Source organism: Tyto alba, unplaced genomic scaffold, assembly GCF_018691265.1.
Source record: "Tyto alba isolate M040663 unplaced genomic scaffold, T.alba_DEE_v4.0 Super-Scaffold_44, whole genome shotgun sequence".
NCBI lineage: Eukaryota > Metazoa > Chordata > Aves > Strigiformes > Tytonidae > Tyto > Tyto alba.
In genome coordinates this window covers 2579731-2602043 of record NW_024881320.1, presented here as the reverse complement: position 1 = coordinate 2602043, position 22313 = coordinate 2579731, and the positions used below count along the sequence as shown (strand labels likewise).

Here is a 22313-nt window from a genome sequence, read left to right as displayed (position 1 = left end):
GCTTTTTAGCTGGGCTCTGACATATTTCAAAGATACTTTCAGGATCTCAACCACTGTTTTAAATAAACACATTCATAGTAAGTACTGAACTGTCAGAAGATCCCTTACAACAGTAACATTAATTTGTCTATCACAAAGTTTAACTCTCATCTAATTGCAATGTCTTAAGCTAAGCTTCCTCATTAGGCTCATGTTTCACATGTGTGTTTATTTAGTGGCACATATGTGGCACGAGGTTTGGCATGTGTAATGCTTATTACTTCTGCCTTTGGTTTCCCCTATATAGCTAAGGGGGGGTGATGGTGGGGAAGTTGCCACTTGCTTTTCTGTAAGGATCAACTAATTGTTTCCAGGGAGGTGACTAATCAGCAGTAGGTGAATCTCAAATGTTTCCTGGAATAAGTATTTTGCATTCATTATGGCATATAAAATACAGGTAACAGAATAAGTTGTATCACATACAACAAAATTATGTTAAAATATTAAGTTTTTCTTCACTAATATGTCACACAAAATGAAAATATTTTAAAATTCCTGTATTGAGATCTCATTTTTTGATTAATTTGTGCAGTGAGCTGGAGCTGATCAGTTGAGGTAAAGATACTGTGTCACGATAGAAAAAAAACCAAAACCTAATACACCAGTCTAAAACTAAGCTTTCTAGCAGTCTGGTCCCTAACCTCTGGTTAAAAGCAATTAACTATTTTAACAGGTGGTTTTGTTTGTTTTCCTTTTTCTTCCCTTCCAGTAAGACATTTTGGTGAAAAGCAGCTTTCACAAAGGTATCCCGTAAACATGTACATCCAGGTTCTTATCAGTCACACACAAATGTACAGAGCACACAAATAACGCCACAAGTTCTTACCTGTAAAAGCAGAGTGTCCTTGAGGGACAGCTCTTCAAGTTTTAGTGCAGTCAGAATCATTTCAAGCCCTTTGATGTGATCTATTACATTGGAAGTTAACGTCTGTAGTTCAGTAACATAATCCAGAAAATGTGTAAATACCGGTGGCTACAAAAACAAATACATATTTTTAATTTATAGACACATAGTAATGCCTATTCAAATGACTATTCCATATGACAACTCACTTTGTAATGTCTATCATTCTATTCCTTCCCCCCAGTGCTAAGCTATACTCTACCTACCCAGATAAACACTACCAGTTAACAAGTTTACTGTAGCGTGTTCTAGACAGGAAGGCCTGTCACATGATGTCAGAGATGTGGCACGTCACCATTTGATTTTAAATAGAAAAGGTGTTTCAAAAATTACTGAGTAATCGCTAAACCACATCAGCCTCTACAAGGCAAAGTTTATGTAAAACAGTTTACTAATGTGTTAATCTATCCTCATTTTTCTTTCATTATAAATATGCTGTTGGACTGACGGGGGGGGGAAAAAAAGGAATGTTGTCTCTACCATAGCTACACTGCTTTCTTTTTTTTTCTTCTTCTTTTTTTGCAGGTTGGATTTAAAAGGTCGGAGGACACTGTCACAGTAACTTGATACCCACAGGGCAATGGAGATCGTCTGGAAAAAAGGTACAAGTATGTTACAAGTTGCATTTAAAGGAAGCTTCTAAAATTGTTTTAGTGTTCCTGCTGGTAAGACTCAGAGTAGTTAGAATATGCAGCAAAAAACACCTCTGCTTTCATGAGTGACTGAGATCAAAGAACTTCTTTACCACTGTGTTTTATAGTCCCATCATTTCTACCCTAACATACACCAAAATTTCCAGTTTTCAAAGAAAAAAAAAATACCTCAACAAAGAAGACTAGGTTTTCTAACAGGTTTGGATGAGTTTTCAAGGTGCCATCTCTGACTTCAATCAAATCACCTTTACATTTATTGAACAATTCTGAAAAGAGAAAAGAGGAGCCTTATTCAGGACACAGAGATCAACTTAAATGAGTATTTTCTGTACAGTATGTATCTCAGTGTAATGTGCAAAGCTGTCAGAGGACTGACCACTAAGCAGTTAATGATGAATTTGGCCAAAGCCTCTTGAGAAGGCCCAGCTCTGAAGTTTCCTCCAAACTGTATTTCATTACAAGCAGTATTTCCACACTGTTTATTAGGACACTTCGACCCAGTACCAGGGAGACAACAGTTGCTAAGATTAGGCTGCCAGGTAGTGAAACGATGGGACATAACGACATTCCATGGCGTGCAACAGCTTCATGATCAGACAAGCCACGGGGAGCCTCGGCCTTGATCTCAAGTATCTTTCAAAGGGGTGTGCAGATGCATTAACACACTCCCCATAATTGCAGCACACTCAGCAGCACATCCACCGTGAAGCTCTACCTTAGCTACTAGTGTTTATTCTTGAGTTACCATTTACCTGTTAGTCGTTCTATCAAAGACTTGAAACTATTCCCTATCCTCTCCTGGATTTCTGCTGAATCTTCTGAAAGAAAAAAAAAGTAGTGATAAACTACAAGTTTGTGTATTTTCTGCTTCCAGAAAACCAAGAGGCATTTAAATGAAATTTAGTGTTAGCAGTTAAAAGCAAATGCAACTGCTTTCCAAGAGGATCCAGTACTGTATCAACATATACTGTACAAAAATGAAGACTCATATAAAACATTAAATTAAGGCATTGCCTCCCAGATAACAGTGTCATTCAAAAAAATTAACACACAAGTAACACAGTCTGGGTCCATATCATCCAATACCTAGTAGTTTCCAAACTAAATGGAGGCCCATCTCGCTCCCTCCCACCACACATCACGACAATCTGGTTAAACCCCTGCCCTTCAAACACTTACCTAAGCCATTGGTATCTAGTTCATAAATATCACTAACAAGATAAAACAAGCTAGTCTGGCACTGACAGCTGCCATTACTGAAGAAGCCAGCCATTCGGGTAGGAGGAGGGCCAAGGACAGGATACTAGGCAAGAAGCAAAGAAAAAGACAAAGGTGTTGCAGCTTTTCCTTATCCAGAACACAGTGTTTGTCTCTGGCACATCTCTCAGTCAGATTCATACACTACAAACTCAGGGTCAGTTAAGTGCATTCTGCAGCCTGCTGGACGTTACAAGATGCATTCAGTTTCTCTGCTTGCATTCACGTTCACTTAATATTTGGGGATAGTTTTTTCCTTAACGGGTACCTGAATTTTTTGTTCTAGAAACTTCTTCCCTGAATCCACTGCCGCTTCCAGCTGCTGAAGCAGGGATCGAATTGTATCAATCTTGGATGAAACGCCGTTCTCTGCAGTCTTTTCAGAGTTCTTTGGTTGAATAGTGTGACTAAGAGTTGGGAGTCCGCTTACTAGCCTTAATGTTAAAGACCGGATTCGCAACCACATAGTTTCTTCTTCCAGGGAGAGTTTCCTATGTTCTTCGGAAATGTCCCTAGAGAAAGGCACCAAATGTTTTCAGGCAAATGCTTTGATTCTGCAAAGTAGCAAGCTTCGCTCAGCTACAAAAGCCTACCCAAGGTTGTCAAATACTGTATGAAAAGGAAGGAGTGGTCAGAAATTCAGAAAACTGTATTAATATGTAAAAAGGCAGCACTGCTAGAAGTGATGAATGACGCTTGTTAAGTTTGCAGTTAGCCAGCCTAGAGAACATTTAAATATGGCAGTTGCCCTGAAAGTATTTTCTTTGCTGTGTGCACTGTAGGTAAAAGGTGTGACTCTACAGTTGAGGGCATTTCTACTCACCTGTCTTTTGGATCCCAGTTAAACAGGACTGTCAGGTCTCTGTTGTCACGCAAATCTTTCCACGGAATGTCATCTTCCTCTGGGCTCAGACTCATGGACTTTATACTTTCTTCTAAACTGGTTGATCTGTACACAAGAACAAGCAACATTATCTCAAACATTTGATCACTGGAAACAGAAAACACAGCTCAGTAACAGACCACATTCTCTCCACTGTTCAACTCTTCTGACATCAGAAATGTTACACATGCATGGTACTGACAAGGATACTGAAGAATTAGAAGCAGAGACACATAGCTCCCAGGTTTCTGCCAAAGAGCTGCAAGTGCAACTCACTTGGTCTCACCTGGTCAGTGTTCTGCCTATGCACAAATCTCCAATTTTTTTCATATGCGAGGTGCTGCTCTTATTGCTGCTGTACTTACATATTTGCTTCAAGTAAGAGGTCTAACAACATCCGTTCTGTGCGAACTTGTGCAAAGTGAAGGGAAGAGTTCAGCCTATTTCTAAATGCAATGAATTCTGGGATCTTCTCAAATGCACCGTACTTGTAGGCTTGAATGATATATTCTGAGGTCTGGAAGAAAACACACACCGTCTCTGCATTAGTTACTTCCATAGATTCAGAATAATCAGTGTTTAACAATGTCACTGCCGAGAAATTGAATTTCTGTGGTTTTCATTAACCCAGAGGTACTGAATCCCTGGCAGAAGCTTGCACTTTTGTGGGTCCAAGTCACCCCAGCAGTTTACTACCTGTATTTCAGAATGCTCAGATGTGCCACTGGGCAGTGTGATTTAATAACCAAACCAACACTAAGAAACATGATTTTGCTGTCACCACTGAAACCGAGAAATAGAGGGGAGAGATGATTTTGGAAGGCTTTCCCCCCCCCCCTTTTTTTTTAATTTTTTTTTCTTTTTAAGATGCATTATTCAAATTAGCAAATCATTGTTTCACTGAGAGAAGTACTTTCAGGCAAAATAAATATATCCCAGATTTTTCTGGAACTGACTTGGATGTGCATCACATATTACCGCAACATAGATTAAAAAAATTACTCACACATTTTGTTGTTTCTTTTTTTTATTAAATTTTTGAATACAGTATCACAAGATGATATCACGCAGTGTATACACATTACAATACAATCTAAACACCAAAGGAAACTGTCAGGGTCCATAGAATAGTCTGCTTCTCCTCTGATGCAATGCAGCAATAAATACAAGGCACACAACTAATATTTCGTATCAGTCCAAGCAATCTCCAGAGGGAGATTTATATGATGAAGGAGCCCCGAAAAAGCATTATATAACTGTAAAGACAGTGAACTATTTATGTTCCCACTCAAGACAAACAGCTGTTATTTTTCACATCAGAATTATTCCACAATTGAGAAATTTTGGCAAAACAAGTATTTTCTTCTGAACAAGATTATGAAATGCACTGAAGATGAGAGGCTTCAAAAAAGGCCTCTGGTTAACTGCACTTTATATGGTACTAACAGACTCAACCTGTCTGGAAGGCTCTGAGAGACTAGAAGCTAGCACTCACAGATGAAAGCCACCTTTTTTTTCTTCCCCTCCAAAATAAGAAACATCCTCTCAGTAGCTCTGTCTTTTTTTTTTCCCCCCTAAGAAATTTGGTTATTTGCACTGTATGAAAAAAATATGCCAAATATTCAACAACATACCCTCTGATAAACAGCCTTGCAGAGTTCATTGTCAGGCTGCGGGATTGCGCTATGGGTGCTAATTCAACTGCATCGACGTGGTTTTTAAATCCCCATAGGACACGTTGGTGTTCTGTTTGCCTGCAGTATCTGGAGAAATTAAAGACGGACGGACACAAGAAAATTAGAGAGATTACTTGTGATTCTGCATATTTAAAGGCGGACTATCTTGAAAAGGATAAAGTTGCCTTTTTAGTTTTGGCCAAATATAGCAATACTGCCTTCTCTCTCCTCCCTGTCCTTGCCATCCTCTCCCACAGCAGAAATACTATGTCAGGACTGCACAGCATCCTAGATGGCTGTTACTCATGGGACCCACTCTTAAACAGGATTCACTTCAGGCTGTTAAGTTCAGCAAGTCAGAAGGAAAACATATTTATCCAAAGCAATCAGTCTGAATCAGTAGCTATATTTTTATGCCAGATCACTTGGTTTATATCCCACACTTCCTGTTCTATGCAGAGTCCCACACACAGTGTGCTGCAGGACACGTTCCCTGTGCTGTAGCAGACATGCTAGCTATCTTAAACGCCAACCTAGAGAGGAGGAGGCAGTATCTGAAATCACATAAAAAGGTAACTTTCAAAGGATAGTCCTCCTTTAACATTGCAGTTAGATGCTGTTACGGGACTCGAATGGGAAGCTGGTATCGGGACCCTGAGTACGAGGGGGCAACCCCTGCAGAACCAACCACAGCAGCACAGAAACGGGTAGCAGATTCAGACCTTGTGACACTTGGGACATGTCTTATGAAAAGGAATCCCTTTTTTCATCTCCACTCTTGTCATGCCATCATCCTAGGTGAACAGCACCCTGAATTGAGCCTTCATCTCCTGCAATTTGCACCTTAAAGTTGGCTTAAAGGGCAGTTGCTACTTGCAAACTAGCACAGCTTTTGATACGTTTCTCAACTAAAAGGATCCTAAGGTGATAACCCGCTGGAAGTGTCCAGAACACACAAGAGATTTGGCTACCTGAGATCAACAACAGCTCATGGACCTTTGGTTGCAACACTGTCTCCAAGACAGGACAGGATGCGAGTGGGTTCCAGAGTCACATCCTTATCTTGTAGCGCGAAGAACTGTAAAATGCTCATTGTACCACTTTCGCCCCTCTTTCAATTTCAACCTTTTAAGGTGCAGTAGTGATGCATGTTGAACCATTCAGGCACTGCCTTGTCAGCATTTCTGGAACACGAGCTGAGTAACATTTTCCTGGCAACTGCACTTGGAACGTGGCTGTCTTCGTCCGTCTACAGATGTTGAGCTACTGGAGACAATCAGCTCTTCTCTGCTGCAAGCACCTTCATCATTCATGCCAAAGAGAATAACCTTCTTGCAAGGTAACCACATCTGATGTTACTTCAGATTGTTTTCCAGAAAAAGATCATTTCTTGATGCTTTACAATGAAGTGTTCCCAAGCAAATCACATCTGAAAAGCTTTTTCAGTTCACTTTTTCCCCGTCACTCATCAGTCACACGTTTTATTCAGACAGATTAGTATACGCTTTTCATTAAAATCCACCAAATTACTTTTAAACAAGACTGAACAAGTTACTCCTCATTAAAAAAAAAAAAGCCGCCACTACCAACAATAGACATACAGGAGAAAACTGTCTGGATCCAGGGCTTCACTGCACCACAAAACATTGTACCCAGGAATCCAAAGACTCTTAACAAGTAGAATCAGTGCTTAAACAATGAGCAAATGAGGGAAGCAGGCAAGAGCGAGCTCCCATCATACAATCCGCGTGCTCCTCTGTGCACTCTGCTCCCTCCAGTGCAACTTCTGTGTCAGACACAGGGCAGTTACACAGCATCTACTTTCCAGGCACAGGTAAATGACAACTGGTTTCTCATACACAGGAACAACCTGGGATGCCAACAGAGCAAGTGTACTTTTTCTGAGGGATTACTGTGTGAACATCTTTAGCAGCTTCACTATTCAGTACAGACAATTCCTGTGGTTTTATCTATTGCTGGGCTAGTGGGAAGGCACACTGTAGGACTGCAGAGCCTTTGGAGCCAACAGCCAGCAGCTGACTGAAAGAGTTATGACTGGACTGCACCTTTATGTCTTATGAAGTAAAGTAAAAATAATTTTCCTTCACCTACCTCTCAACAATGATCCAACTGTAAAATATAAATATAGAGGATGTATTCCCACTTCTCAGAATTGGACTGCCTTGCAAGTTTTAGGGAGACAGACTGACATGCATACACTTTCCTGCCACAATTCTGGACTATTTCTGTTCCTATTTGCCCGATATATTTTCTCCAAGACTTCAAAAATGTATTGTTCCATTGTTCTCCTACCTAGCCCATTTTTCATGGATTCCATGAGAATTCTGAAATGGAATTTATATTTTCCCTATGAATGTATCAGAATATACAGCAGAGTGTACTTTTCAAGTAAGATTATCAACAAGTACAGTTACTAATCAGCAAGCTACAAGCATGCTAGATGCCTAGGGTATGGTGTGCATTTTAGGAAGCACCTGATCTCTGGAGGAATTCAGCTTCCCTCTCACCATCTCCTCCATTCCAGCCCCAAGACTCTCATTCAAGACACCTTTTCATTCACATTGCTTTTAGGGGTGAACTGAATGAAACAGGTAGTTCTCATTAGCACAGGACCAGGTTTTGCAGTTCGATCCCTATCATTTCAAAATAACTCAGTTCATCATGGGCTCTGCTCCGCCTTCAGCAAAGCTGAGACTTCAAGACTCAGTTTTTCCCTTCTGAAATCCTCCCACCTTGTTCCTTCTGCCTTACCTACCTTTTAAAATGATGTGCATTCCTCACCATCCCTGTGTGCCCACGACAGACATCACTAAAACATGCTGCTTCGGTGACTGTCATATAAAGGATTCATAAGTATGACACTGCCACCTTGACCCACCATCCCTGGCTACTGTATGACCTTCCAAAATGCTAGAAGTTAAATGACACCAGGACTTATTTGCCACATGACATTTCACTTAAATTATTGCATAAAAAAATCACAATTCATTAATTTAGAAGTAATCATACCCGTTTTCTGAGCAGCATTAGAACTGGCTTTTATATCTAGAAAGCTAAAGCAAAACCCCATATAACAGTAAGTTACAAATTCTTGTAATGAGAAACACAGGTCGAGGCAACTTTTACTACAAACATGTATTATTCCTCTTTGTTATCATGTAGTCATCGTATTATCAACCACTACATTTCTGTAAGCCCACACACAGGGCACAGACTTCTGTGAGGCATCTTGTCATACTGCTCTGTTACACAGACACAGAGGTTTCTTTCAACTTACATCTTTCTGGTTGGAGTGGAAAAACCTGAGTGCAAAATTGCAGGATTGGGATGCAGCAGCGTAATGGCCCAGTGACTCTGCATAGCGCGTCAGAAGATAGCTGCAACACAACACAGCACAAGTCAAATATCAGCACACAACCCGAGGAAACCTGAATTACAAACACAGCTCTCAACAGGGAACTGCAGCACAGCCCAGCTTTAAAAGACTGGAGGATTAACAGAGGGCATTCACAACATTCATACTAAAATTTAGGCTTTTAGAAGTAATGGAAAGAATTCTTATTTAAACACAGTATGTGGAGGCTCAGAGTTCCTCTGTCCACCTTGTCCATTGTGCAAGAACTTTACCTAGATACCCACAAACACACTAAGGCAAAGCAATTTGGTGTGTTTGCTTTACAAGCTTTGCTGAGCAATAACACAAGCTGGAAAATCAAGCTACGACTGCCATCAAGATATACATTTCACAAGCTGCTTTCAGATTTCCCCTAGTTAATACTCTGAAAACACAAAACAGATCAGAATCACACAGGAAAGATTCCACAAGAAGGTGACCATACTACAGTAGATGCGTCTCAAAATTCCAAAATGCTTTTACACAACACCATATGAAAATCTGATCATCTGCTAATTTCCAGTAGCCAAAGAAACTGAAGATCTTGGGACTGGGTACTGGAGGGTCACCATCACCAATTATTCTCAGTATATACTACCCACCCGATGGTGTCGTGCTGTATGTGTTTTGCATCAAGGCTGGAATAGAGCTCTGCAACAGGTTCAAATGCACCAAGCCTGCAGTAGATTCGAATGAGCAGCAATTTAAACTGAGCATTAGAAGGACTATGAGATAATCCTTCTTCTAAGAGAGTTAGGCACTGCCACACAGCCGTCTCTTCACCTGGTGACAAAGACAAAACACACAGACAGGTGTAGTCAGAGAGAGGCACTGGATGCTGACAGCATAGTTCACTTTGGCACTGAAGTCTTCTTACGTTGCACCTCTCAAAAGGGACCCATGCATTTAAACATGCAGATGACATTCATCAGCCACGCCGCTGACCTTAAAACGTTAACACCCACCCCAGCATTATAACTGTTCTGAGGGAAAAGTGGAGGCATAATTCTTCACATGGAATATCTAGCTCACATCTGCACAGAGCACAGCCCTCACACACGAGCACACTGCAGAAGTGACCTTCCCCGATGAGTCCTGGACTGTTCAGGATTTCTAGCTTCTATGTACAGAGCGCTCCCAAGCATTATGCAAAAGAGCAGCACAGAGCCAGGAATTTAAGAGCCCACGCTCCTCCGGTGACCAGCCAGGAACCTGACGATGGATTTATTCAAGTTAAAGACTAAATTTTCCTTGGGAAAGACAAAGGCATAACTGACAGCTACACTGAAGGGCAGGAATAGAAACACTGCCTATGGACAGCCACCACTGGATACTGACACTGTAGGATTAGGAGATTCACAGGCAGAGCAGATGTGGCATACAGGAATACTCAAGATAGGGGGACAGGTCTCAGCAGAAGGTTTAGAAGCAAGGGATCCAAAAGAAAAAGTATGTCAGGGAGGGAAAAAAATGCTCTCAAAGCACTTCTGATACCAGAAAGGAGTTGTCAGCAAAACTCGTGCAAAAGGAGAGAAAACATTACCTACATGGGAAACTTGGAGCAAGCTTCTGAAGACAGACAGCACTGAGCTGTGAGTCATCAACAAAGCTCTGCCAGGACTTACAAGGATTAATCAGAAAAATTAAATCCCTTTAGAGGTCAGTGAGACTCAGATCAAACACCAACTGAGCAGAGGGGCTTCCTGAAATACCTTATATTGAGAAAAAACCCAGAAAGCTATGAGCCTAACAAGCCATGCCACAGGTCACAGGGACACGGTCTCCTTATCACAACCATCCAGGGTGGTATTAAAAGCAAGACACAATTTTAGGAACATACCTTCTAGCCACAAATCAAGCAGCAGGTGAACTGCAAGCAGGCAGTAATAATCTGAAAACTGCAATTCAGTTTTCAAACAAGATTTCCCTAAACAGAAAAAAAAAAAAAGGTTACCCCTGAATTACTAACAGTGCTGTCTGTTGCTTCTCACACTGTCAGCATTATCAAATGACACTGCTATCTGGCAGATGATAACCACAGCTTAATTTATAAAATCCAGAGTTGTCTTAAAAACTGAAACAACTGTACACATGCTGCATTTACTCATCACACAAGTGGACTTTGGGCCACCTCATACACTGATATCTGCTGAAGAAGAACAGACTCTCCTACAACTGCAAGATTTACAAATCAACATTATTGCCCCTGTATTTGTTCTATATACACAGTGATAAAGCCTGGCTTTGCTTAAAGGCACAAGCAATTTTGCAAACAGATAAATGTACTGCCTGAACTACCCAGGAATGTCTCACTTATCTTTAAAATACTCAGTTGAAAAGAAACAAAACTGAAATGAAACGGATGATTCGGGTTTGCCCAAGGATGTCATCATAAAGGAGAAAACAGTAGTATTATCTAGCAGCACAATGGGTGCTGTGCACCGATACTGATATTTGCCAGAGTTTGTTTTGTTCTGCCCCCTCTTAAAAAGCTGCAAGTGAACTGCAACATTCATTTCAAGGTTTTCCTCACCAAACTCCAATCCATGACGGTATCTTAACATCAACTCCTGGACCACAGTCAGCTTTTGCTTCTTATCCATGGCGTGATAGATACCGAGCAATCTTGAGAGCTGCACCACACACAAATGTTGTTGCAGAGCTTTGATATCGGCTGGCAGTGCGATGTCACTCTCTGCTGTTGCTGACAGAGGGATTACTTCCAGCAATTGACTGATGAACTGAAAGAGAAACACCATTCTTAAATTTTGCAGGGCATCTGGGACTGCACAAAGCGAAGCCATCATTTCCTCCCTCAAATCAAGAAAAAAGAAAAGCAAGATGGGAATGTCAGCATCAACCCTGATATAACACTGAAATCAGTGCTTAAAGAGCTGGCTTCAAAATTTTTTATTTTTTGGAAAGGTGGTGAGCACACAGTTCTGGTTGCACTCAATAGCTTTTAGTAAGTTCCAAACAGATGGAAAAAAATAGATATCAGATGCAGACTTCCAATATGTTGACACACAAGGGAGTTCAAGTACCTGTTAACACTCACAGTAGTAACATATGCAATTAAAATAATTAGTTACTGAAAGGCTTCACAGTGCACTTCCAGGAGATAGTGGTTTTGTACTAGCTATTACATTTTTCTCTCAACTCTGAAGTAATGCGCTGTGCTCAGTGAGGTCATCATCTTCGATTAATGACTTATTTGTTGAATTAAGTTGTATGAAAAGCAGCCTCACTGTTTACAATTTTAATGAGAGACAGCAGACTTCTCACAACACACAGTCAGGGCTGGACAGCAGATCCTTGCTGCCCTAAAATCCAACAGTGTTTACAAACTTAAAACTGAGCTAAAAGCCAATTAATTCAGCTTTACTACACTTGGTCTTGAAATGCAAGAGCTGCATCAAATGCATGCCTTGAGGAAAAAAGCATGACAGACAGGAGTAACACATAGCACCACGCACACAAATTCCAGTTTTCCCATAGACTTTGATGAAGACTGTGCTGACAAATCTTTGCAGTTTGAGATTTTGCCAAGTTGAGCGAGGTCAATGAAATCACTAGGCTGCATACTCCGATTTACACCTCTAGAAAGTCAAAATCGATGTCATGACGATTATTTTTGGAATATCCCGTGTGTCTAGTGGGACAGCAAGATCACCAATTTCTCAGCTACTGAACTTTAAAGCTATTCAGAACTCTTTTTTTTTTTTTTTTTTAAAAAAGAGAGAAAAAGAAAAGACTCCTCCCCCCCCTCAGCTGTACATAGCCTCAGTGTGACCCTGCTACTTTACCTCAGATACAACCACCTTCAGCATCTTTTGCTGTGAAACAAGAATAAATCTAAGACAATCTATAAATATTTTAAGTAACTTAAATTCTCAGATTTCAAAAAGTCATCAGCATTTCAGCACCACTAAACCTCCTCAGCTACACGTCTCCTTGACCGACTTAAAACTGCTGCAGTTGCATGCTTCAGAGATGCCAGCCAGAAGACAGCCATACGCTGGGAAGACCTTCTAATATGTCAGTATAATACAATATGATATATTCACTGAATCAGCAGCAGTTTTAAGGCCCATCACAAAATTTTAGAGAATTTATTCAAAGTCATGGCTTTATAAAGCACTGCCACAAAAGTGTAGCCTAAACTATTATTATTAAATATCATTCCCCCTGTTCTGGGTTTAGAATTTGCTTCCTGGAAAGTTAGGATTAAACCTGTTCAGTACTTCAGGGTTACCTTGCAATGGTATCACCTCTTGCCAGTGGGGTTAACCCACACCTTTTAACATAAAACATCAGCACCAACCCATACATGCCAGGGCCACCATTCTCATTAGTAGTGGGGCTGTGGGAAGAGCTTGCATTAGCAGTTGAAAAATATTTTAACAACACTACCTCTACTTTGTTTACAAACATTTTATCAACAGCCTTTGGCTGATCTAGGATTCTCTGTCTAGCTCTCCCTTGCTCTGATAATTTTACACAATGGCTTAGAAAAACAATGGGGTGAGTGACAGGATTCCCAGCTGCTGAAGTCATTTAACGAGCTGCTCATGACTCTGCACAAATACTCTTTTCAGTTAGAGAGAGCTTGTTTCAGAAAGACATTCTGGAAAAGTGGCCATAGGTCTCTCGGTCACCCCTTGATCAGTAGCAATGTGTAATTCTTTAGCATCGCAGCAGAGCCAAGCAAAACATCTATGCAACGCCCTCCCTGCATCGGATGAGGGAGAAGGCTTTTTCCCCCATTAAACATGTAACTTTAATGGGAAAAACAAGCGATGGGTGGGAAGGGAAAGAGGAGAATGTCTTTGTAAAACAAAAGTTACAGTATACAGCAGTGAGAACTGCAAATGAACAGGGTGGTCTTTCTGTAGTGTTCTAATACTGCATTTTGTAAGCTGTAATCTATAAACAAAAGCGGTGAGAGATTACTCATTTAAAAGTGAGCTAATCAGGTACCTTCTCAATTGAACTACAATTCCTAGGGAGCTTTTCATTATGAGCTCGTATCTTGACACTTCCATCAGCATTACGAGCTTTTCATTTTCAATACAAGAATTCAACAAAGACCCTCTCAAAGTATCCTGACACCCTGAGATGGTAATAAAAAAGCCAAATGAATACTAATCTGGGTTTGAGATTCTGCAGGACCAAACTTAGTTTTTAGTCTCAAATAAAAATCCTCTGAATGAAATTGCTCAGTGTATCCAGATATTTGTTGTATTTTCTACAGTGCAGAGGGTTTTCTGAATTCCAAACAGAAGGTAAAAATTTGATATTTCCAATCTTTTCATATGATCCACAGGTATTTTAAGATAAAGGCATCAGAGTGCAAACACGCACTGCAGTTCCTGCCACCACTTCTTTATCTTTCCTTACCTTTGTGTATTGGCTGGGTGGGAGGAGATCAACAAATACTTTGAGATCAGTAAAACAGCAGGGTTTGTCCCCAAATTTTTTGAAGTATTGGAACATTAGTTCTTCTGGATCACCTAGGAAAAAGGCCAGTTCATCTTTTAATACGCTCCATCAAAAGTTGAATCTTTAATGAGAAATCTTTGGTAATGCTGCTTTTCCCCGCCCACCCCCCCCGCTTCGAGATTACATAGCTATTTAGAAAACGGATAGCTGCGCTACTGCAGATTTTAACAGAGGCTCAATGTCTTTCGTAACCAAGGACACATTAAAAAAAACCCAAGAGCTTCATTCAAGCTACTCTGACAGATAAGAGCTCAGCATAACAGGCATGCATACTGTTCTGGTTTTGTCTGGGATGGAGTTAAATTTTCTTCCTAGTAGCTGGTAGGGTGCTGTGTTTTGGATTTAGTGTGAGAATAACGTTGATAACACACTGATGTTTTAGCTGTTGCCAAAGGGCACTTATCCCAAGTTAAGGATTTTTCGTTTCCCATGCTCAGCAGCAAGCAGGTGTACAAGAAGCTGGGAGAGAGCATGGCCAGGACAGCTGACCCCACCAAGCCAAAGGGCTATTTCATACCATGGGACTTCATGCCCAGTATATAAACTGGGGGGAGTTGCCTGGAGGGTGGATTGCTGCTTGGGCATTGGTGAGCAGGTGGTGAGCAACTGCATTGTGCATCACTTGTCTTTTCTCAGGTTTTATTTCTCTTTTTGTTACTGTCCCTTTCTTTATAATTATTATTGTATTTTATTACTGATGTTATTATTATATTTTATTTTGGCTATTGACCTGTTCTTATTTCAACCCACAAATTTTTTTACCCTTGATTCTCCTCCCCATTCCACTGGGACAGGGGAGGAGTGAGCAAGCAGCTATGTGATGCTTAGTTGCTGGCTGGGGTTAAACCATGACACATACACAGCCTCCGCTTACCTAACAGTAACTTATTTTTGGATGGCAATACAAAAGGAACTAGTAAGTAGCACATATGTTGCTCCAATAACATTCTGGCCTTCACCGATTCCCTAAACGCGATTTTAAAATGCAAGTTTTCAAAAAGCAAAATCTGGCACTACCGCCAAAAAACTGAAATGAAAAACCACCCAGAGATTACAGCATAGTAAGAAGTAGTCTGGAACTACCTGCCTTTCTTCAAGACTCATCTACTAATGCTTTCCAAATTTTTTACATATAGACAACAGCACATAGATGTTTGTAACAGGCATTGTAATTAACTCAGTCATTTAGCAAAGAGCTCGTTCCAGGTTTGTGTTCTCTCTCCAAAAGATTAATTCATCATCCAGTTAGTGGCTCTTACCTAGTTTATATTCATCATTACAACCTCTGTATCGCAAACGTCTAATCAGCTCCAGTTTAGCTAAATATGGTCCCCGAAGTGGCCGAGAGCTCTTAGATTCTTCTGTTATCCTCTCTTCTATAAATTTCACAGCTTGCTCTATAGAATAGTGTACCTCTCCTTCCAAAGAGCTGCACAATTAAAGAGACAAAAGGTTCTTTGATTTTTCCCCTTGCAAGGGCATTGATAACACAAGCTCAGAGTACTCCCAGGATACTCTTAAGGAAATCTGACATAATGGATTCTTTAACCCAATTACCATGAAAAATATAAACTGGAAGAGTTCTATAGCATACAAGCCACTATTTATACAGCTGTTTCAAATAATCTATTGCCAGCCTCCAAAACAAAGTAGGGAGAACACATCGTTTGGGCTCTGATGTCAAGAAATCACCCAAAGATGCAGACAGTGCTGTATGGAATATATGAATGCAAACAGTTTGCCACAGCACAAAGGAAAAACAAATCCACTGCAAAACTGTTAACTTACTGCTCTTCTTCTGGTGGAGGTGTCCAGGATTCATCAATGAGTTGAAACACTGAATCAAAGTAAGTTATATAAAACTGCCAATCATCTGAGCTGAAACAAAAATCAGGCACAGAACAAAGTTTAGGGAATTGCCAAAACAGTAACTCACTTCTGAAACTGCCTTACAAAAAATGAATTTAAGGAATAGCACATATTCACATTACAGAAAAAACCCACTGTAATAAGAATAATTTCGCCTTGAAAAGTTCTCACATCTTAAAGAATGTCATCATCCTGAATTTCTTGAAATATTTTAAAGGAAACAATTTCAATAAAGAATTGAGGCAAGCTACAAATTATTCTCTTAACATTTACATTCCAATCAGAGCTCATTAATATTCCCACAAAATGTTAAAGCGGAAGTTTCTCCTCTGTATTTAACTTATATTTAAGATTAGGGTGCAGCTAAATACAAAAAAAGCAAACAACAAATCTCTTGACAGTTCCAAGAGACAGATTTGATCGCATGAGTATGCTCTCTTCTGAGGCATTCGTTCAAAGCATTACATGCATTTCCCAGTATGAAATCTGGCCAAGTAAGAGAAATGAAGTTTCAGAAAATTAAATGTAAATGCAGTTCTCCTCCTCTCCTACCATGACAGTTAGAGATGGACAATCAGCACAGCCTTTAGAAATAAGGAGGTAAACAACATTTTATTGTACTAATGTGTTGCTAAAGTCAGCCTTTGAAAAGAAGCAAATGCGGTCCTGACACTGACTCTCCCTGTGACCTTCACCATGTCCCTTGCACATTCCATTCTGCTGCCCTTTTCCTCAGGCTCTGGAGTGCTGAAGTGTGGAGTTTGGAAATACTCTGAGATCTTCTGATGTTCTTGTATTTTAACCACCATTTATAAAAGCCACTAAACAAGGCAATTCACAACCAGCCAGGAATTTTTCTTCAGTTTTTCAGTAGGACTGCAGAAATATAATCTCACTTTTTCAGCAGCAGCCTTCTTGACAGCGCATTGCACTCTGGCCACCTACACAGCTTCTTGTACATTGCCATACACTTGTTCTCACGGCTTTGGAGCTCACTTGTCAGCTTCTCTAAATAAAAACAGAAGGGCAAGTTTATTTAATCAATGCATTTCCTTCTTCACTTTCTGCATAAAGCTGATTATAGCCCAGGATGCAAAACAGTAAGTGTAAGAGAAGAGAAGAGAGGCCCTCAAAGGACAGATTTCCTATAGATATCCCAATTCCTTAAAACTGCAAGTGCATTTTAATTGCCAGAAAGACTCCTCAAAAATGCAGGATATTAAGAAATGTATTTTTTTTAAGATGGCAGCTACAACAAACTAATGTGCTGTTGATTTACTACTGCTAAGCATACTGCTGCAAAGTGCATCACTGAGTAACGGTGAAATATCATAAACAGGTGGGTAAAAACAGCTTGCACAAGAGCACCGCCGCAGCTTGCACCAATGTTTGAAACTGGTTGTAAGAGTCAGGCTTCTTAGTCTTTTTTTTGGAACCAATGGACAAGTCAGAAGAAAAGGAGAACTGCTGTGTTCTCCACACAACTGTGATTATTGACAGAGTAAGTTACCTCCTAGTTTTCCTCTCACAACATCTAAGGCTTCCTTATACTTCTCCAAACGTTCCAGAATCATGTAGTACAGTTCGACCTTAAAAGAAAGATCAGACTGCAATGAAATTTGCTAGTAAAACAATACACAGGTGTGCCAAGAAATAAAGTGGCTTGTGTTACTGTCATTAGAAATAGGAGATAGCCAGGCCTGCAAAGCTATCTTTAGCATCCCAGAGGGTAGAGCATTCAGGAATTTAGGTCTTTTTTCCATTCTCAGCCCTGAAGTTTCTCTTGGGGCCTCCCAGGGAGCAAAACCAAGTACTTCATCAGTCAAATCAAATGCCAAAAAATTTCCTTGGCCACACGATTCCAAACCCCCCTCAGCCCTCTGCTTTTGGTTTTCCTTCTGTCCCACCTACATTCACATTTACTTCCAGAACACTACTCAATATTATCTCGGAAAACTGTTAAAATAATTAACTTCCTTTCACAGTGCATTCCTTGTCTGAATAATGATCAAATCAAGCTGAAAGTATCTGCAAGCCTTACTTCAGCCTCAGCTTCAATCTTATCCTCTTTCACCATTTTTTCCACCATTCTTTCCGCTAGCGGCAAGAACATCGTCTTTGAGAGGTTTTCATCCTGTGCTGAAATAGACTGAGGAAGAGAAGAATTATTGTAACAGCTCATCAACTTTTTGTGTTATCCCACCCACTGCTTTTCTTCACATTAGAAGAGGAAGAAAAAAATACCTCAGGTGCTTCAATCCCCCCCATCCAAAACCACAGAGCTGCCATATGCCCTGTTAAAAGGCAGCAAGAAAACTAGTCATACACAGAGAAGCTCACTCTTGATTACATTGTCCAGAAGCTCACTCTTGATTACATTGTCCAGAAGCTCGTGCATCTAGGCACACAATACCCATGGCAAATAACATGCAGCAAGAACACATTTGTGTTTGCCATGGCACAGTGTTTTAGAAAACATGATTAATGCCTCCTTGCTTATTTCTTGTTTGGCTAACACTCTGTCAGATTGTCTGATTAGAGCCTGAATCTGCGATCTCAACAGCAGCACAGCTGATCTGCTGTCTATTCCTGCAGACTTTTTGCAGTCTTAAAGACATGGTAAGTCCAGAGCTCTCATTTACTTCCTCCTAGAGCCTTTATAACCTAGTTAGAGAAAAACAGTTCCGCCTAAGGAGCTGCAGATATTTGAGGTTTTATTCATTAGCTTTTTAACTAAAAAGACAGTAGGCTACTAGTCCAGATGAGAGAATAACTCAAGCTGTCTAAACATGGTAAGGCAGACCAGTTAAGCTGCATTACAAAAACACTACAGCATTCATTCTGGACCACATCAATAGTGCTACTTAAGGAAGGCTCAGTCCTTCTCCCAGCATCATACAGAAACAGTTCAAACATACATTTTACTTAAAATAATCTCTAATATTTGCATTATATCTGCAGAGAAAGTCAAACTCATTTGCAACACCGTACACACCTGCATAATCAGGCTCATCACAGACCAAAAATAGTAAGGATTTTTGGGTACAATCTTATAAAGTGCCATTCCAGCCTGAAAAATATAAGACAAAGTTTCATCATTCCTGACACATATCTGTTTGTAAGCTCTCATGACAGACAACACAAGCTAAGCAGCAACAACAGCAGATGACAACACAGAATTAGCAACTAGATGGGAAGACTTTTATCAACCCTTGAGCCCTTCCATCCTAACACACGTTGCTAAAGAGGAAAACGTGAAAATGTGCAAAGATCAAGTACTTTGCGTAAGACTGACAAGAAACAGCAATGAGCAGGCGCATGTACAATTACCTAAACAGATGACAGTTTTAATTAGAAGTGGCAACTACACCAGGAAGCAGAAGACTTTTTCTTTGGGAGCCAGTGGGATATTTCCAGTGCTGATTTTCACTAGCATGCTTCGCGCTAAAAGGCACACCAAAGCACATGCCTCCCTCATGTAAGCAACTGCCCTTCAACACTCATTTCATACATACACACTCAGATACCTGAAACATGAGGTCACCTATACGTGCAAAGCAGTGGTTAAGCAAAGGTCGAGCTGAAAGCTTGCCTGTATCAAAGCAGAGCCAAAGTATTCCAGATTTTCTAGCCTAACACAAACAGTTATTCACACAATTCTCTCACAGATTTCCAGTGCCTGTATGTAATGAAGGATAACACATCTAACCATACAAAATCTTTAAGAAACTACAATACAGTCTCCCACCACAGATGGACTTTTGGGCCAATTTTCTGACTGCAGTTTCAGTTTGCATTTTCTGTTACTTTCAGCTGAAATATCCCAGAACACAGGACGCTGGGGTTTATTTTGTCACTCTCCAATCAGTCACCACCCATGCAATCTTTGCATGTCCAAGTCCTTAGGTAGAATGCACAGGCCAATCAAACACCCTACTCTCTGACCACGTCTGGATAACTTAACTAGATACATGTTTGTATGACATTTTAAGCATACAGATGGTCACATAAAAGTTAAATATTCTTGTCTGTGTAAGACTGGGATCTTTTCCACTTGTGGTAGTAGACAGGAGTACAATTAACACACAGTCACCTTTCTGAAGTTTAGATTGTCATATGCGGCTTGTAATTTCATATATGTTAATAAATTAATCCCTATCTACAGCTTGAACTCAAACAGCACACAATATATTCTTCTGCTCAATATATTCTTTTAGATAGCAAAACCAAACTCGCACAAAAATTCAAGTCACCTTAACACAGTGGGAATGAGAGGGAGTTTAGGACTCATTTACTTGGCTGTCTGTGCTTTTTTATACAGAAGAGCGAGCGCGCATGCTTTGAAAAGAATCTTCCATTTATAGGCATTCTCCAGGCACCTAATTTGGAAGGGATGAAAACAAAACTAACCAGCATGACACTGTTCTGCCGACTGAGATGATGTACTTAAAGGAAGTGTAATTAAGTGAAGAAAAACTAAAAAGCAACCAATACAAACCTAGTCATATGTTAGATTCCAGACATAAGAGCATAAGCACGATTACTTTTTTCTTCCAAGACAACAACAAATTAAGGAGTAAAGCAAGTTTCTAAACACAGATCAGAAGAGCTTGCTAGATCTCTATCTATCCCACAATTCCTGTATAATACACCTCCGCGTATATAACCACCATACTGTTCCAGACAGATTGACAAAAACCTCCCAAAATAACCAACATATTCTATCAGACCGGATAGGCACACAACAGATACATTTGTCCAAAGGAAAAGAAAGAATGTCTTCAGATAACCCACCTCCTAAATAATGATCTTTTAGGCCTTTCTGTAAAAACTAACATAGAGTATAACTTCTGCATTAACCCATCTGAGCATTCAGGAAGATTACATGTAATACGAAAAGGCATTAACAGAAAGATATATAGAAAAAGACACCTTAAGATGACCAGGACACAAATTGTTAATTGTACCTGTTGCATCTTCTTGTATTCTCCGACCCTGGCATAGGCCATGAAGAGATGAGAGTGATACTCTTCACTGTTGGGAACCTTCTTTACAGCTGCCTCATAAAGTTTAGTTACCAGTTCCGCTAAACCAAAACCAGATGCTTGAGTTAAGACAAATTTGGGAATAATTTTAAAGCACAGCTACCTCAAGATAGCATCAGCAATACTCTGAACAGTAATCTGATTTCACTCATCAACCACAGAAATGGTGTTCCCTCCCCCCAAGACCCCAAGCACTACAAACATTAGTCAAAGGGGGAAAGTGCTTAAAAAAACCCAAACAAACAAACCTCAAAATAGAGTTAATAGCAACAACTGAACAACTCAGTTCAGTTAAGTCTTTTTCTTATGAAAGTTGATCTATTTTGGAGCCCTAAACTGAATGAAGATTTCTGCTGCCGGCAGAATGACCGCTCCACATGAACGATGTATCAAAATACAGAACACTTACTCTTATCCCAGGGTTATTTATCTTAGTCATATCCTGTCATTTCCCAATTGTCTAATTTAGTACTCTTAACAAGTAAAATACTTCACACTGTACTTTTTAATGATAGGTCTATAATGACTAAATACTTATAATATGCAAAACCTTACATTTTTATCCTTCCAGATTTTTCTTCCTTGCACATACAACCATATCTCAGTGTAGTATTAGAAAGCTAAATGTAATTTGTCTTTCACATAGTTTACATATTCTCAACACATACATAAACCATCTAATTACAATTTTCTTGCAGGACTAAAAGTGGAAATGCCCAACACCCACTATTTCCTTTCCGAGTTATAAACCTAAAAGTTAGGAATCTGAGCTTAATGCTTATGCAAGTTGTTCACAATCACAGAAAGGCTTCTGACATTTTCAGGAGTTTATGTTGAAGCCACACATACACACAAAAATTTTGTCAATCAAGAAATGATGCTTTAACTCCACATGTACATATACACAGACATGTAGAAAGGAAAACTAGGAGATCATAAGCAATTGCTATATTGCAGACTGATACTGAATATCTATTTCTACAAAAGTTTTTTCACCGCATTGCCATTGCTCCAGCAATTCAACAATAAATATTGCTACCAGCACCAAGAACCACAAAAAACTGCCAGAA

General features: G+C 40.0%; 1 protein-coding gene across 2 annotated transcripts in view; it reads right to left on the bottom strand.

Annotated features, from left to right (window-relative positions):
• Positions 1–22313, bottom strand: part of NAA25 (N-alpha-acetyltransferase 25, NatB auxiliary subunit) — a 32186-nt gene that overhangs the window by 4709 nt on the left and 5164 nt on the right. For both annotated transcript variants that reach the window (XM_033008272.2, XM_033008273.2), the window contains exons 4-23: positions 21166–21284; positions 19194–19268; positions 18240–18347; positions 17709–17787; positions 17095–17206; positions 16118–16207; positions 15589–15758; positions 14228–14340; positions 11361–11568; positions 10668–10754; positions 9430–9610; positions 8711–8810; positions 4102–4253; positions 3677–3802; positions 3122–3365; positions 2776–2899; positions 2349–2414; positions 1765–1862; positions 1424–1534; positions 866–1012 (exon numbers count right to left, since the gene is read on the bottom strand). In XM_033008272.2, the coding sequence (XP_032864163.1) occupies positions 866–1012; positions 1424–1534; positions 1765–1862; positions 2349–2414; positions 2776–2899; positions 3122–3365; positions 3677–3802; positions 4102–4253; positions 8711–8810; positions 9430–9610; positions 10668–10754; positions 11361–11568; positions 14228–14340; positions 15589–15758; positions 16118–16207; positions 17095–17206; positions 17709–17787; positions 18240–18347; positions 19194–19268; positions 21166–21284 (2510 nt within the window). The remainder of the gene's footprint in view (positions 1–865; positions 1013–1423; positions 1535–1764; positions 1863–2348; positions 2415–2775; positions 2900–3121; positions 3366–3676; positions 3803–4101; positions 4254–8710; positions 8811–9429; positions 9611–10667; positions 10755–11360; positions 11569–14227; positions 14341–15588; positions 15759–16117; positions 16208–17094; positions 17207–17708; positions 17788–18239; positions 18348–19193; positions 19269–21165; positions 21285–22313) is intronic.